Raw genomic sequence first — 16483 nt, 5'->3', positions numbered from 1 at the left:
CGCAGGCGTAAAGCGTGACGTTTTGTTTTTTAGTGACTGAGCACATGCCTTGAGAAAATTGGTTTCTTTTCCATCCATCCATCCATTCAGAATTCGATCGCCGAGAATGAAGCAAATGACGCCTGCACGGCTCGAGAAACATGCTAAAGGCCACAGTGTTTAAATAATAAAATCGTCCCCATCTTGAGAAATAAGAATTATTTAGTTTGAATTTTTAGAACCCCTTCTGACACGTGTGTAAAGCCACTTTCTATATCGACGATAATGGCCACTTAATGGCTAACGTTCAACTTTGAAGTAACCCCATACTGTCAGCAGCATGCCTTTGACGGCACAGGAAAGCTCGTTACGACCGAGGTCTTCGGCGAAGGTTAAGGTGACACCCTCAAGCCAAAACACGCCAATGCTGCCACTCATGGTGTTATTAGATAATAAGCTAAAAGCGGCAAGACCGCATTATCTCTCTCCAGTCGATGGACGCTAAACAGCGATCAAGAAATTGGACAAAAGTCTAGCAAAAGTTAGTGGCTCAGTTTGTGAAGATCATAGGTTACCTATGACCCCGTTAAACGGAGAAGATTCCAGGCGATGGCAAGCGATGAGCAAAGTAACCGACACCGGCTAGAGCTGAGGCGGACAACAAATATCTCTACCCTCTACCACTCACTTTTCTAATCAAAGCCACTAAAATGATAGTGTCGGGTTTGTCGTTACCTCCCCACAGGTACGCCAGACAGGTGTTTGGCCGGAGATGGCTGGGTGGCTGGGCGTCCGGCGGCGGCGTCGGTCCGGAACAAATTCACGATTGACGTCAACTGCTGAGCCGATCCGATGCGTTCTTACACTCATCGTACCGGTGAGCACACCGATACATTACGTAAAGTGGAAGGAGCCCCCCTAATGGTGCCAAAGCTTGTTAACTTTAAACTGCAATTTACGACACAATACTGCATTGAGCATTTGCATGCCACTTTTAATCATCATTATTGCTTTAACGACCTAGAATAGTGTCTTGACTAATTTTAACTAATGCGCTCCCGAAGAACGCTGCTCATTAATCTATCGATATTTTTGATAATTTGTTTACAGCTTCAGCCGCGGAGAGCTCACTACAAAAAGTTGCTCACTCAGCAGCAGTAATTTGAAGTTTGCTGTAAAAACTTGGTAAAACTTAACTCGCGAAGGAAATGACCATCTATTCGATTGGGAAAAACGTTTAAAATTTAAATTTGAAGGAAAATCAATGCTATCTGGGGACTTTACATGAACTTTACATGAATTTTAAGAAACATATCAACATATCAGGTTGGCTAAAAAGTCATCGACGTTTTTCACGATAGATGCCTTTAGTGATCGATATCTCGTGAAGCATCGATCGTACAGTTATAAATTTAGGCTCGTTTTAAAGCTGATTCTTTACACTTCAAAAACTGCTTTCATTGTTTTTTGTTTGTTCCATTTGTTTGTGAGTTACAGGGTGTTAACAATAGAGGTCAACGCAGAGAAAATTAGGTACATTTTACAGTTTTTGTCCGATAAAGGTGAAAATTCAAGCTAGGCCGCTGAAATTTCGCATGGTGTTCGTGGTGCCGATACTCTAACAGTTAGCTGGGTTAAATTTTGGTTTCGTTGACACGTTTTCGTTATTTTTTATGTTAAAGCCTAGGCAGACACGTCATCGAAAATGTCGATAAAATCACAGAAATAATCAAAGTAGATCGGCATTTTAGTAGTCAGAGCATCGACCAGGAGCTAAAGATCAACAATCGAACAGCTTAAAGCCATTTGCGCAAAGCTGGATTTAGAAAGAAGCTCGATGTTTGGGTGCCACCCTATTTACACCAAAAAACATGATGGCTCGAATTTCCATCGGCGAAATTTTGGCTAAACGGAATGAAAACGAACCATTTCTTAAACGGATAGGTACTGGGGATGTGAAATGGGATACATACGACAATACTGTGTGGAAATGATCGTGGTCTAAGCGTGGTGAAGCAGCTTACAGGGTGGTCAAACCAGGACTTACGACCAGTAAGGTTCTACTGGGTTTATGGTGGGACTTGAGAGGAATCGTTTATTATGAGTTGCTTTCGTGTGGCCAAACACTAAATTCAGATCTCTACTGTCAATTATTGCACCGTTGGAAACTGGCAATTGACCAAAAACGACCAGAATTGGCCACCGGAAGAGGTTTTGTGTTCCAAGAGGACAACGAAATGTGACGCACGTCTTTAGTGACTCGCCAGAAAGTCCGGAAGCTTGGTTGGCATGTTTTAATGCATCCACCTTATAGTCCGGACCTTGCACTAAGCGATTGACACCTTTTTCGCGCATTATAAAATTTTTTGAGTGATGAAAAACTGAGATCAAAAAAGGATTAAGAAAATGGATTGCTCGAGGTTTTTGCCAATAACGACTAATCCTTTTACAAGAGAGACATTATAAGCCTACCTTTGAAAAGACAACAAATTTTCCAACAAAATGGTGCATATTTGACGCAAATCGGACCATTGGGAACCTGTTAAATGTAGTTTTGAAAATCACCCAAAAAACGTCGATGACTTTTTAGCCAGCCTTATATCAACTACAATTGACCATTTTACATACTTTACTTTACTTTAAAACTTGACTACTAGGCTGCTCATTAAATTCGGAGCCTCGATAACAGAGGGCTACGATACGATAACTGCTACGAGTCTAATTTTTTTTGTCATATTGGTACACTATCCAAATGAACGTATGGAAAGTTTTATTTCAATCGGTCACTTACTTTTTTTTTACAAGCCTTTTAGTATCGACAGTATTTTTGTCACGTCACAGTATTCCTTAGAGCTGCTATGATGTCATCATTTGATGAAAACCGCTTTCCGCGCAGGATTTTTTTAGGTTTGAAAACAGATGAAAGTCACTGGGGGCCAAATCTGATGAATAGGGTGGATACTCCAACAATTTGAACTTTAATTCATGGATTTTTGCCATTTGTTGCACTGGGTGCATTGTTCCATTTTTAGCGAATGCGGCACCCATTTTGCAAACATTTTTTAAGAACCCAAAACTTCAGTCAAAATACTGGTTATACTGCTCAATGAGATGGCTAGGCCTTATATTAAATCTCTTTCAGTGTTGTGCCTTTTTTCATGTTTTTGACATGGTTCGTCTTAAAGGCTACTACGACCATGTTTAAACTCAGAAAACCCTCTTTTAACCCTTTAATTAAAGGTGAAGAGTCCATTTTTAATATTCGTTCATAATTTTTCTTGGCTTTTAAACCTTCCAAAAATAAAAATTAAATCACTGCACATACTTGATTTTTTCCATTGTAAAAAATACTGTGACACGTCGATACTAAAAGGCTTGTAAAAAAAAAGTCAGTGACCGATTGAAATGAAACTTCACATACGTTCATTTGAAGAGTGTACCAATATCACAAAAAAAATCAGGCTCGTAGCAGCGCTCTTTCTTGTCGAGGTTCCGAATTTAATGAGCAGCCTAGTAAAACGGCAAAATGTTAGACAATATCTAACCAAAACGCTTCATCCATGGTCGGCGCTTAATGCCTTATTGCAACTATTTTACCAGAGTTGGCTCCATCAGACTTCCACTCCAAATCTTCGGCAACACATCGTTCAATAAGTCCCGAGACTAACTATGAAAACAACATTTTATCGGCAAAATTCTTTATTATTCATCAAGATAATCTCCTTCAAGTTTTACCCCCGCTGATAGAGCAGTCGGTAACGCTCTTCGCTGTCAGCGCAGGTGGCCGTGGTTCGAATCCCCGATACCGGCGTGACAGGGGGGTTGGCGCGGGGCTAACAATCCCGTCCGTAAAAATTAAATGTTACAGAAGAGCATCAGAGAGATTAACATTTGTCTCTGGTGCAGGCCAAGACTGCTCAGCGTAGCGCAAAAAAAAAATAAATAAATAAAAAAATAAAAAAAGAATCTCCTTCAAGGGTAATACAACCATTCCACGCTTCTTTAACTTTTCAATGCCATATTTGTAGAACGATTTGTCTTTTGACTCAAAATGAGCCCCAGTTGCAGCGATCAACTCCTCATTCGAGCCAAATCTTTTTCCCTGGAGCATCTTTGTGAGATCCGCAAAGAGCCAGTAGTCGCTGGTGGCCAGAACCGGCGAGTACGAAGAATGAGGAAGCAGTTGGAATCCAGTTGGAAGTTGGCAGTTGGAAATAAATAGCATTATCAGCGCCATCTCAACACTAGTCTCGCGACTTATTGAACGATGTGTTAATCCAAAGCTTCACTATGCAATTAAGATGTCAAATACAGGATGATAACCGCAATATTCATATTGATAACGATGCAAACACTCTGTGATCACGAAGAATCAGTACCAAAGAACAGCAAATCTGCTAAAACATATTGTAACCCGATTAAGAATGTTTGACTGCCGTGCACTACCATTGTCCTTCAACTGATAACGCAACCTCGTTTAGCCGATCAAGTACATTCAACTGTGAGACAGTTAGCATTTAGCGGCCAAAGAACAATAGCGATCCCGTAAGAGCTGTAACAACAATTGCAAAAATGTGAGAATATTACCAAATTAGTGATATATCCTCCCAAAGAGAGCACAAAGTAACACGGACTGTTTCAACAAACACCTAATAAGGCTTGACATTATTGGGGACCACTCACAATCCAGTGCAAGCGGAAAGCGGTTCAAGAGAACCGTAATCGGTTGAGATAAGAACCTGCGATGTTTTTGCCGATAAGTGACAATTTCTCAGTCACCACCAATGGGTTTCTGCACAACAATAAGTTCCTTTGCAAATAAGCAGATTCGGGTCGGGATCGATAACAGGTTGGCTCAAGTGGGAGCATTCGGAGCCAACCCGTTTCCAATGTTCCGTTCAGTTTCCTTTATCACCAGGCCAACACCATTTTGTTGAACCAGAGTGTCTCAGCAACGGAACAAGCACGCCCGACCAGTAATGTCGCTTTTAAATAGAGAAAAATTTCTTGTTCAATCGAAATCCCGGAGCTCGAAAATAAAACAGTGAAAATCTCAATATGCTTTGCCCATTATCAGCAGCTTTGCCGGAGCAGCAAAGGAATTGCTACCGGTGTTGATGATAAAACAATCCGTTTGTCCGTTTCGTTTGCTTTTGCGTCCGTTTGCACTGCGATAACACGCGGCACGCGACTTCCACCTGGCGCGGCTTGGAACTGGCGGCTAATATGACACAGGCAGTCAAGCCCATATTGACCCAGCAGCCGCGAGATAATTGCATGGAGTCATGGGTAAAACTAAAACAAATCCAGCGCTAAAGCTCCAGTCCATAGGAACCGATGGCCCGCTTCTGAGATGCTATGCGACCATCTGTATCAACCACGCTCGTACCTGGGTGAGTAATATCATCGGCCCTCGGATAGGCCACGTTCCAGCCTCGCGCATTACCTCGATCACATCGCTGTCAGGAATGCTTTTCCCACAAACCGTAACAGTGCTCCACGTGTTCCAGCACGTGGTTGTCTCGGATGAACTGGCAATTACCAGCTCCCGGATCAACGTTGCGCCAATACTAATACGCCCGGCGTGCGTCGTAACGGCGCAGAAAAAATTCGGCTGAGATCGATTTCAATCCACGCAAGCCAGCCTGTATCGAATCGCTGGAAGCTGTCGGTGGCCGACCAAAAGGATACAGAAATGCGGAAGTGCAAACGGTGCCCTTTTGGCGCTTTCAGTTGTGCTTGTATCTGTATCTTTCCGCAGCAACGTTGCGTTTGCTGCGCACAACCTGTCTCGGATGGGCAAGGTCACCGAGATACTGGAGACGGCGACGATGTCTTAGTAGCGTTACTTGGGTTAAGCGTTGGGTAAGTTCCAATTGGCACACATCGGCGGTGGTAACAATTCGAACCTACAAAAACACAAACCATCGGAAAGTATCACGTTATGTCAAAAACAAAATTCTGTCCGCACCTGTGCGGGATATCCGGGGAGGCCGGGGTCCGATGGGAGATTCGAATATGTACGCTCGTATATCTTCTTTGGGTCTTACCACGCTAACCCCGAGTCATCCTCCTCGAGAGCCTGATCATAGGTTCGAAGGCGTTTGTGAAAAGTGAAGCTCACCGGAGGAATTGGCCCTCGAATTGGCTCAAGTTAAATTACGCTAAGCCGCACAGTGCTAAGACCGTATGGCCACCAATCCTGGCTCAATCCTGAGAAATCTCACGTTGAGATGGCTGTGGTCGATTGGGCCAGTTCATCGATCGGCAACCGAAAAATAATTGCGTGACTCCTTCGAACCGTTTCTCTCCGAAACATCTTGAACGTAGGACGGTGATCACCAATTATGCTGTGGCGGCCTGCATGGGGCGGCCAATGAACCGGGGTACCAACTGTCACGGTTCGAACGCCTGTCGCATAGTTCGTAATCGTTGATGCCGGATGATCTTGAGGGACAAAGTGTACGATCTTCTTTCCCTAGAAAGCTAGAAGCCATCTGATTTTAAATAACCCAAGCCAGGTCTAGGGCAAAGGAAACGTTACGGAAACAACCACAGTCTTGCACCGGTTCCTGGCGTTCCAGCTCACAGAACTTGACCGATTAGCGGCAGCGGCAAAATGATACTTTTCCGTCCAACTTCCCTCTGCACAAACCAACTGCGAGCGCTACGGGGAACCGGTTCTTCCATCCCGAGGGACTTGAAACTAGGAATAGCCGCGAGCGTCCGGGGTCCGGGTGTTCTTACCTGGTGTGAGTTAGCATTCCCGACGAATGCCAATCGACGTTCTCGATGTCGGAAGATGTTTTGCCGTTCGAGATCGACATGTTGAGCACCAACTTCCAACCTTCCTTTGTTATCGCGATTGCCAAACCGGAACCGGACCGGACTGCAGCGGTTTGACCGGCGTGGCGTGAAGCGTCCTCCAACGTACCCCCGGAAGGTACGCAAAGAGCAAAGAGGGTAAGGGGGACGGGCTTGGGACGCTTTAGATACACACGGTTTCACCTTCACTGGCGACCATCGCTTATTCGGCGTGCGAATAGCAAGAAGTGCCGATACATTGACGTGAGACACGGTGGCCGAGAAGGATTCCTTCACTTCCTTCCGTACACACGGATTTTCACTGACGCACACACGCACACTTATCGGTCGATGTTTTCACGGTGAAAATGCTGTCGGGGCGCGGGCACGGAACAGATGTATTAATTTGATGTATTTTTAGCGCGCACGTTCTCGGGCCCTGTTTGTAAATCGTAAACATCGAAACGCGGTCGGTCGGTAGCTTGTTTGGTTCGGTCGAGAAGGGATGCAAGGAGTTAGCAGTACTGTTGAAAAGCAAAACGCAGCACCATTTGTGTGACGTTTGGTGATACGCCGACGCCCACACGCTTCGCTGGACCAACGGCACGGAGCACGGAGATAGGTCCGACGAAGAATTTGGAAGCCTCCAAAGTTCTAACTAGGGCACGTTTTTCTCGCCTACCGAAGGTTGCCGTGTGTTACATAAAACCACGGTGGACCCTCGACTTCTGACCACCTTCGGGGGGGGTGGTGGTGAAGTGGGCTGCGTTGGCGAAAATGTTTACACTCGTGTGTCACATCCAGCTCGGTGGGTGAAAACCGGAGTGGAGCCTCGGGGAATAAAATTAACCCGCGGGTCCCTTTCTTCCTCTGATGCGGCGGCTGCTGCTGCGCAACTTATCGATTGCTCTCTTCTGCGTGTGATGCTGCAATACGCAAAATGGACATCAACAGACGTTCGGTGCCTTCCATAACGCTCGCCGCGACACACAGTATCTCGTGCGCATCTTCCCGCACGGTTGGGCGCTGCTGGAACAGCTGAACACGTACAGAGAACACGCTGCGTTAATATCTGCTGACCTCGTCGTTATCGAAGACGAGGGTAACACAATATGGTCGCCGACGTCACGCTGCGAGCGTGGCCAGCGCAACAAACCTTGCGCTCACACACCGCGAGGGACAGTCTGGCGAGGCCGCGGATATGCGTGGCACAGAAACGCACGAAAACACAATCTGATTATCGCAGCTCACCGGAACGGAACCCCAGCTTCTAGCTTTTACCGGTTGTGCACTTGCCGTTGCCCGAATGCCGTAGACATATCGATTTGCCTTCGCGTTTTCCCGTTGCTACTGTTCGATGCACGCAAATAACTTTCCGTTTCCGAATGCGGGCTAATGCCTCAGTTAAGCGGTGGGTATGATTCTTGAAAAAGCATCACAGGGCGCCCTTATCACGCGCGCGGTTCGTCAATACCGATAATTGTGCGCTCGGATGATGATGGGTAACGATTTTCCCTGCTCCACGATTCTCTAGCTTTGTTTGTTTACGAAACGTCAAATGTTGTTTTCATGAATCATGATTTTTGAACCTCACTTTGACACTGCGAACCTAACTTTGATGACGAACCTGACATCCGAGTCAACCTACGAAAATCCCGAAGACAAACGGAGAGCGGAGAGCGGGGCGAGAGAGAGAAACTGATCGATGTTATGTCAAATTTTTCGTTGCATGTTATGAGTTACGCACCGTGTGGCGCCCCAGTGAGAGCCCGAATGGGAAAATCTTTGGCGTAGCTGAGACTGTTTATACGCTCGAATCCGCGGCTTGTGAATGTTCGAGAGGATGAAATGAGGAAAGTGTTCCCGCATCATCATTTTCTGGATTGCATCTCTAGCCATAGATGAGACTTTTTATGTTGAAAAGGTGGGGTAATTTACGGTATTGACGGTATTTCATCCCTGTTTAAAATCGCAAATTCTCATGTCGGCTATGGCAACACACAAACGTCAAACATTGTTTTTCCTGCACGATGGAAAGCTTCGGGCATGATCTTTCCGTTTATCAGAACGTTTGTGAACGTTTTTTGAATTTAAAACTGCTGGCCCAGAATGCCTGCACCAGCCCCGAACGACTGGCGCTCTGTAAACAATTGGTGAGGGACGATATACATTCCACGCGCAGACTGAGTCGAGTGCAAAACATGGCCGATCTTCTGCTGTTGCTTGAGCAGCGCAATCTTCTCAGTCTACTGAACCCGGAACCTATCGAACGATGGAAGCCGGCTCTGGATTCACAGGAGCTTTCCAGTGCCTTCGACGAGTACCGCCAGATCATCGAAGTGCACCGTACCACGATAAGACGATTCTTTTTAGAAGGTACAAAATGGAACATGTCTTGTAACCCGAAATGGTAACTAATGCTTACCGACTCTTGTTGCAGCTCTGCGCCATCGGGACCGTCGTACATTCGTCGAGAAGGAAGTAGAAAAGATTAAACTTCACGATAGCAATGGCTCAACGACGACCGAAACGGTTAAATTTCTCCAACAACGCGACGATATTTACGCGCTCCTGCAGAAGGAAATCGGAAAACAGTGGAACGCGCTGGGTAGATCACTAAAACTATCCCCTACCGAGCTGCACGAAATTGAAATGAATCACCAAAACGACCTAAAAGCACGAATATGGGCGGTATTAGAACGGGCCGAACACGAATTCGGAGAGGATGCTGTGGACCAGTTTGTAGAACACTTGAAAAATGCTCTGTCAAAGTGTCGAAGAAATGATTTGAAACGGAAACTTGAAAAAATGTTATCATAATTTCGTTAAATGTATTTATGGTTAATAGGTTTTTCGTTCGACTAATGCCGAAATGTGGAAAATTACCCGCTGGGCCCGTTACAAAATTGTAAATAATACAGATTCCGCTATGAAGGCGCCGGGGATAATATGGACAGTCGAGGCTACGTAGGGAGGAAGAATAGTAATACTTAAAAAAAAACGGAATAAATAATACTGCAAGTAAGGGTTTTTATGCACATAAGCTCGGACAAACCTCGTGTTAAATCTGGGATGAGGACCAGAAGTTTGTATGCCTTCGTCAGAGATTTGGAACGATCATGGACCGCTTGAATGCTCAAATCAGAAACGTTGGTGCTTCGGTTTACTATTTTCAGCGACTGCTAGATTGCTTTCGTTGTCAACGTAAAGGTTTATCGTTGATTTGGATCTGGAACTGGAGTGACCTAGCAATTCGGCCTGCTGGTACACCAGATTTACTAAAACAATTTCAGAAGTGCCTCGGCTCGAGTTTCATGCTGTACGTTCGCATTCATTTAAGCATTGTAACGAATTACCCAACGTTGTAAAGATTCGTCAGGCGGAGATCCTACGAAATACAATCGAAAGATGATTGAAAGTTCTTATAGAGTTTAAAACATCCAAATTCCTTTTTTCAGTTTTATTTATTTCCAGCGCTATAATTCATTTGTAACGAGCTATCTTCAAAATTGAATAATTTACGTTACAATTCATTTAAAACTAATAAGTAATATAAAAATATTACACAATCATTCAATATCATTCTGCCTTTCCATCTATACGCATGCACATGTTGTGTTGTGTATATGTATATTCAAATTATTCGTAAACAATAGCGGTGATAATAGCGATAATTTCATTTTACATCTTCTGTTTTCTATGAACCACAAAATCCACTCCATTACTTATCCCCTAAACAAGTTTTCGGTACGTACCAGCGCAAGACCTTTCGACTGAAACGGATCGTTCATCTTTTAGTGAATTTTCCGTCGTTTGTTCCGTTGCATATCGCTTTACCGGATCAAAATCTTCCGCACCCAAAATTCCGCCGCTTTTCTATTCGATTTTCCAACCTTTTATCAACCTGAATCCGGTGGCGTAAAAAACGCTTACTAATTTTGGGTTTAACCTTCTCAAACCGGAGATTGCAGGTTCACCAAACACAAGGCAAAGATCAACGAGGTTTTCATCTATTCTTTGCAATACAAACCATTGCCACGAAGCGTAAACGACGTAAAGAGAAAGCGATAAAATGGGGCAGAGATGTTGCTGATTGAACACACATACGGGTCGTCGTTATACGCGGGCCGCTCAGTCACGATCCGCGAAAAACCGTTTAAATTCGATTCAGCGACCTACCCTACTTTTTTTGATTCACTACCTGCTCCTTACAATGTGCAATGCGCACTAGCGGTCTCGAATCCAGCAGATGCTCTGAGCAACAAGGAATAGATACGACGCCACGTAGCTCCCAGCTTTTCGGTGCCAAACCATTTGAGCTACACTTAAGAGCCCCTCAAATGCGCATTGAACATTGCGCTCCGAATTCGCTCCTCGTTCTAGCTAAGGATATTGTTGATGGTAAAAAAATTCTTGTATTTCTTCCTCTGCTATTTCCATGCCTTCGGCTGCCATTTCTATGGTTAAATCTAAATCTACTGCTCTGCTCCTGGTCTCTCTCCTTATGTTTTGGGTTTTGCCATCAGCTGCAGAGCATAATCCCATCAGTTTGCCGAGTTTTTCTCACCTAAACAAAGCAAAACCTAAACCGTTCAAAATTCATCCTGGTCTTTTAGACGGAATAGGTGGCCTTTGTCGTTGAGCCCGTCCTAATCATTGTGTCCTTATGATTCTGGTAACTAATCGTTCCCCGTAGGTTTAACCGTTCTTTATAAGTGCGTCCGATGTCCATCACTGCTTCACGATGCTGAGAGTTTGCAGTCCAGATAGCTGGGAACATTATTTCGAACAAGTTAGTGCCCTCAATTATTTACTTTGGAACAAAGTTGGGAACTTACATATTTTGTCGATCTTCTGGCGAACATTCACAATAGCACCGCAAATCTCGTCCGAATATTCAAACGCTTCTCCAATCAGGCACAAAACCTGCCAAGAGGCGGGAAGAGAAGAATTGTCAATTTTTGTTAGCAAATTCAATTTGAATTCGTACACCCAAACAGCTACTTACTGTGTCCAGCCAGTACTTGTCCGAAAGATGTTTGTTCATGCTGACCGTCCACCGGCCACCGCGGATGTTTGCCTCATCCTCCCACATCGGGCGAATATGTGATTTGAATAGCATGTAATCGCCGCCAACCTTGATTTCGGACGGACCGCGGATATGATTGTAAAGGCTCCAAAAATCCTCCACGGTCGAGAAGCTGGTTACTTCGTTCATCGAGTCGGCCCATGTTTTCAAACGATCCAGCTCTAGATACCAGAGGGTCCAGGTGTGCTGCAATGGGTGCTTGATCAGACATTCCGGATCAACAACTGCTTCCGGTGCAGCTGCCGCAGCAGCAACGACACTCGACTCCGCCGACGGCTCTGCTTGGCTCTGCTCCGAGTTTTCGCTTTGATCTTGCTGTTGTTGCTGCAAAAAAAAGAAAAGGCAATAAATCGAGAAACCGTTGTCTTTGCCATTAGCTCCATTAGCAGTTTTGTGAAACTCCTCACTTCCGTTACCGGTCGATAGGCATAGAATCGGGATCCGAGCATTTGGCTTGATAATAATGCTGATTCGCCACAGGCGTAAACGGCAATTGGGTTCGGAGGAGTATTAAATCTCCCCAACACCGACGTCTTGCGATTAACAAATCTTCCCATATTCATCTTTTTCAAGCTTTTCAATCTAACTACACGCTTGATGAAAATATATTCTCTGTTCGGCACGCCGCGGTTGAGTTGCAATTGAAGCAAAGTGTGTAATAGAACGGTTACAACAGTACAAAGGTTACTGGGACGAATATCGTAGCAACCGAAATGGTTCTAAAGGGGTATTTAAACTGCTAAAATCCTTTAGACCTTTTTTGTGCCGACATGATCTCGTACATGTGCATTTTGTCCAAGTGAGTTTCTCCGTCTCTTTCTTACATCCTTTGTCGGCCTCTCTCTCTCTCTTTTAGGCGTAGACCTGTCGGCTTGTCAAGGTGGACCGGAGAGCGAGAATGGCACGACTGCTCCTAAGATAACCTCAAAGTCCACTTTGAGAAAGCCCGGGAATACATGCCAGTCACTCGGGTGTCGCGTGGTTCGGAACCGGGTGCGTGAGCTATCTTCCGCTGACACTTTCGAATATTGTCGCAATTTTGTACTTTCTTCGCAAATGCCAAGGATCTGCCGGTGGAAGACTTCGCACATTTCATGCCATATTTGGTAGGGCCTAGTGATTCATGGTTCATGACACCGAAAGATTGCTGCGGCAGCAACGATAGCAATAGCAACGATTTTATCCGATATGTCGAACTATTTCACAGCACAACTACTGTACTCATAATTGGGGCCGAATCGCATACACCATGATTCATTGGGCTGATTAGCGATGTAACATTATGCAAAGAAAACGGCCCGTACTAAAGGCAACTGTGCGTTCCCATCTTGCATTTTGCCAGCGAAGCACATTTTATCAATTTAGAAATTGCGAACGACTCGAGAAGCAGTCATTGCCTGTCGAAGCAATGACACAAAAGTTAGTTTTTACCTCAACTTCCTCACTCGATTTTCCAGCCATATTTATAATCACTACGTTTTGCAGCAGTACAACACACTTTTCTTTGCTCGCTTTGAGAACTGCGGGAGAAACTTTAGAATTGTCGACGATTGCAACCGTACCGTTACGCCGCGTTACATCATTTGACAGCGTCATTCAGCCGACCCCGGCGTTACGGCTTAGAGAACCTAAAAACGATTTGGCTGTCATATTCCGTAGGAACCATGGGAAATGTCGACATAGGATTCAAATTTACTCATTGGAAACGGGTATCGTAATTTATTTCAAACAGTCAAGATCGGCCGCTGTTACCCGTAGTTATAGCTAAATGTTGCTTTTAGTAGGATAAAGCACATTGCAATAATAATATGCGATTTTATTTTTCATGTATAATTATATCATCAGTTGCGTGACCATCGAACGCTTTCAGTCTAATACGCGGCAGATCAAGCAGATCGGTCAGAGTGTTAACATAAACCAATTGTGCTGCCACCATGCGCTTGCTACGCGTGTTTGTGGACGAAACCTCTTGCGTTTCTTTCTCCACGAGCTGTTCAAGGAGCTTCGTCTTGCGTCTACTAATGCGTGCTGCTTCGGTGTTGCGCTGTCTTTGCTTCTGTTGTTCCGGGGTACGGTTCTCGAGACCTGGAAATTTACGAGCCATGTTCCCATGGTACACCAGCGACATCTCCCCAAGTGATGTGGAGACCAAAGCCTTACGGGTTACCTTGGACAGCATATCTGCCGGCAAGGATTTCAACATCCGCCTGTTTGTGTACGGAACAGATCGGGAGCGTTTCCGAAACGCTGGAGAAACGACTGTGGAACGGTTCGATTCCGACGATCCTTCGCTGTGCTCACCATCCCAGGAAATTTGCAAGCGCCTCTCATCTGCTACACTCTCGTCGCTGGTCGTTCCAGCTGATTGCAACGATAAATCAACATTTTTGTCCTCCAGGGATTGATCACGATCGGATGGTAGTGGAACAAGCGAAGCTTCCCGCCGCAGCCGGGACCAATCGAGAAGATCCGATATTCGTTGGCCTGCGCATTCGCTCGGCTGCATTGGTCCTGGTGAATCGCTATAGCGGAAAATCACGATGGGATCAGCAATTTCCTCTTGTTGCACGGTTTGCTTTTCCATTGGCTTAGTTTGCGTCTATTAAATGTTAACAAAATATGCAGTTTATCCATTAGTTCAAAGGTTTTGCGAAAATTTTACACCCGATTGATTGCAGGCCAAAAACAAGTTTACTTTTTTGTGCCACTTACCTCGATTTGGGAAACGTTCTAAGTACTATGATGAATCGTGAAGGAGGACTGTATGAAGACTGAGGGCTGTCGCGAGAAGCAAACACAGGATGAGTTCCGCACATCTGCAAACTACGCATACGAGAAACAGCCGCTACCTGAATGTAAAGGTGATTTAGAATATGAGCCAAGCTCTGCCTGTAGACCTGTAATAAACGTTAATAGGAAGAAAAAAGGCTAACTATCCGTTACCCGAAAATCAGTTTCGGTACCTACTTACAAACACCTGAGAATACCCTTACGTGTCTCGTGTTCTTGCTTTAATCTTCACGATTGTGCTCTTTAGAATAAAGTCTGGCACGCGTGATTTGAACTCACTGTCCACCGATCACTTTTTACATTAACAACCCCACATGAATCAATCATCATGAGTTGCGCAATTTGTTTGTCAACACGATACTTGATGTTAAGATTTGGTTTCCTGTCAAGAAAAAACATTCCAATTTTGCTTTGATGTGTGTGCTATTAATTGTATGTATTGTGCAATCATCATCATTTTAATCGATAAAGATTGCGCGCCAATTTAATATAATCACTCACACACTCGATAATCTAATCAATGTTTAGATTAATTTATATAAAAAGTACATTACCTAAACAATTTGGAAAGACATTTTTTGGAAGTGCAAAACAAAACCTCGAAGTTTGATGTAACACAACACGTCGAAAATTATTTCATTTTCATTTTTCTCATGCCGTTCGTGCAGGCATGAAATTCGTGATTTTAATTACAAAAAGGCATTCGAACTGTCTTTTGCGAAAAGACAAGGACTCGCGCTAAAAGACAGATATTTGAGAAAACATGACTTTTTATTCGTTATACATAACACTGAACAAGCGCATACCTATATTTGATATCATCTGGTATGATCTACATACGACTGTAGAATTCGTATTTCATTATGAAATGATTGTAACATGTTTATGTCCAACGGTGCGCTTTTTATTGAACATTTTGTTTTTGTACATCGCTGCCAAGTCTGCCAGGCATCAAGTGTGTTGCTGCTAATATCCGATTTTCATTGATCGATACGCCTCACACTCGGTCACACAAGATAATCTTTTCATTATCGGTAGCGGTTTTCGGTTGCTTGCACAGATTGACCTTAAAGGCACTGTAGACATAAAACCATAGCATTGATTTCTTCTTGAGGCTGCTATTTTGTTCCCATAAATGCTATGTTTATTAGATAACGTAGTACACCATTATAAAAATACTTTATCGGAGCACAAAGCAAACTCGTAGATTCTATCGATGAATCTAACATTCTATTTCACAATATTCATTATCATCTGTATTATCTCGCGAGTTGCATAGTTTGCTTTTGTTTATTTCTTTTGGCACAAATAAAATCACATGTCGAATACCACACCGCTTTGTGGTTCGGTTTTCTTTGTCTGTCTATTGCGATAACAACGAGCCCTATACACAAAAATGTGTTTATTCATCTTATGCGATACACCAGCGATAGAAAACAACATGCGATGGCGATGACTTACAAAAATAAAACCTGCATAGTTTTACAGTGGATTTTTTTTTATTAAAAACACAGTTTGCTTGCATCACGCTCGCTGTACACAGTAATGCACTAGCGTTCTTGACGATTAACGACGACAAAACGATAAACGCCTTTTGGATGTAGTTCATGTGTATTTTGAACATTTGCTTTTCGAAACAGTGGAAAACGGACTTTAAAACGTGTTGAACGACAAACGGCCTTCGGTAGATTCGGTTCGGTTCTACAAATTTTAAGTAATACACATTCAAAGCTAGGCATAGAGATTGGTACAGGTTTTGGGGTACGAATTACCAGTCCTATTATCAACTCATCATAGATTGCACCCGCACCTTTCTGCAAA

The 16483-nt window shown here is 44.0% G+C and overlaps 4 protein-coding genes across 4 annotated transcripts in view; 1 reads left to right on the top strand and 3 right to left on the bottom strand.

Moving 5' to 3' along the window:
* LOC128278861 (uncharacterized) overlaps window positions 1-6806 on the bottom strand; it is a gene marked incomplete at its 3' end in the record, with an annotated part of 28640 nt that extends 21834 nt beyond the window's left edge. The window contains exon 1 of the mRNA XM_053017587.1: window positions 6727-6806. Within this exon, the coding sequence (XP_052873547.1) occupies window positions 6727-6806 (80 nt within the window). The remainder of the gene's footprint in view (window positions 1-6726) is intronic.
* A 2007-nt stretch (window positions 6807-8813) lies between these two features.
* LOC128278860 (fas-associated death domain protein) lies at window positions 8814-9776 on the top strand. Its single transcript, XM_053017586.1, has 2 exons — window positions 8814-9159; window positions 9224-9776. Exons 1-2 carry the CDS (start codon window positions 8814-8816, stop codon window positions 9601-9603), a joined length of 726 nt encoding a protein of 241 aa, XP_052873546.1. The 3' UTR covers window positions 9604-9776.
* A 470-nt stretch (window positions 9777-10246) lies between these two features.
* On the bottom strand, window positions 10247-13430 carry LOC128269112 (eukaryotic translation initiation factor 4E1-like). The gene is made up of 4 exons (XM_053006477.1): window positions 13304-13430; window positions 11792-12196; window positions 11622-11709; window positions 10247-11553 (listed from the first exon to the last, which is right to left on the bottom strand). The coding sequence occupies exons 1-4, from the start codon at window positions 13331-13333 to the stop codon at window positions 11396-11398; spliced, it is 681 nt and encodes a 226-aa protein (XP_052862437.1). The 5' UTR covers window positions 13334-13430; the 3' UTR covers window positions 10247-11395.
* A 258-nt stretch (window positions 13431-13688) lies between these two features.
* On the bottom strand, window positions 13689-14614 carry LOC128268520 (uncharacterized). Its single transcript, XM_053005640.1, has 2 exons — window positions 14585-14614; window positions 13689-14471 (listed from the first exon to the last, which is right to left on the bottom strand). The coding sequence occupies exon 2, from the start codon at window positions 14454-14456 to the stop codon at window positions 13689-13691; it is 768 nt and encodes a 255-aa protein (XP_052861600.1). The 5' UTR covers window positions 14457-14471; window positions 14585-14614.
* Between the last annotated feature and the right edge of the window lie 1869 nt (window positions 14615-16483).

This window comes from Anopheles cruzii, chromosome 2 (genome assembly GCF_943734635.1).
Source record: "Anopheles cruzii chromosome 2, idAnoCruzAS_RS32_06, whole genome shotgun sequence".
In the NCBI taxonomy this organism is placed as follows: Eukaryota; Metazoa; Arthropoda; class Insecta; order Diptera; family Culicidae; genus Anopheles; species Anopheles cruzii.
This window is presented reverse-complemented; position numbering and strand designations above follow the sequence as displayed.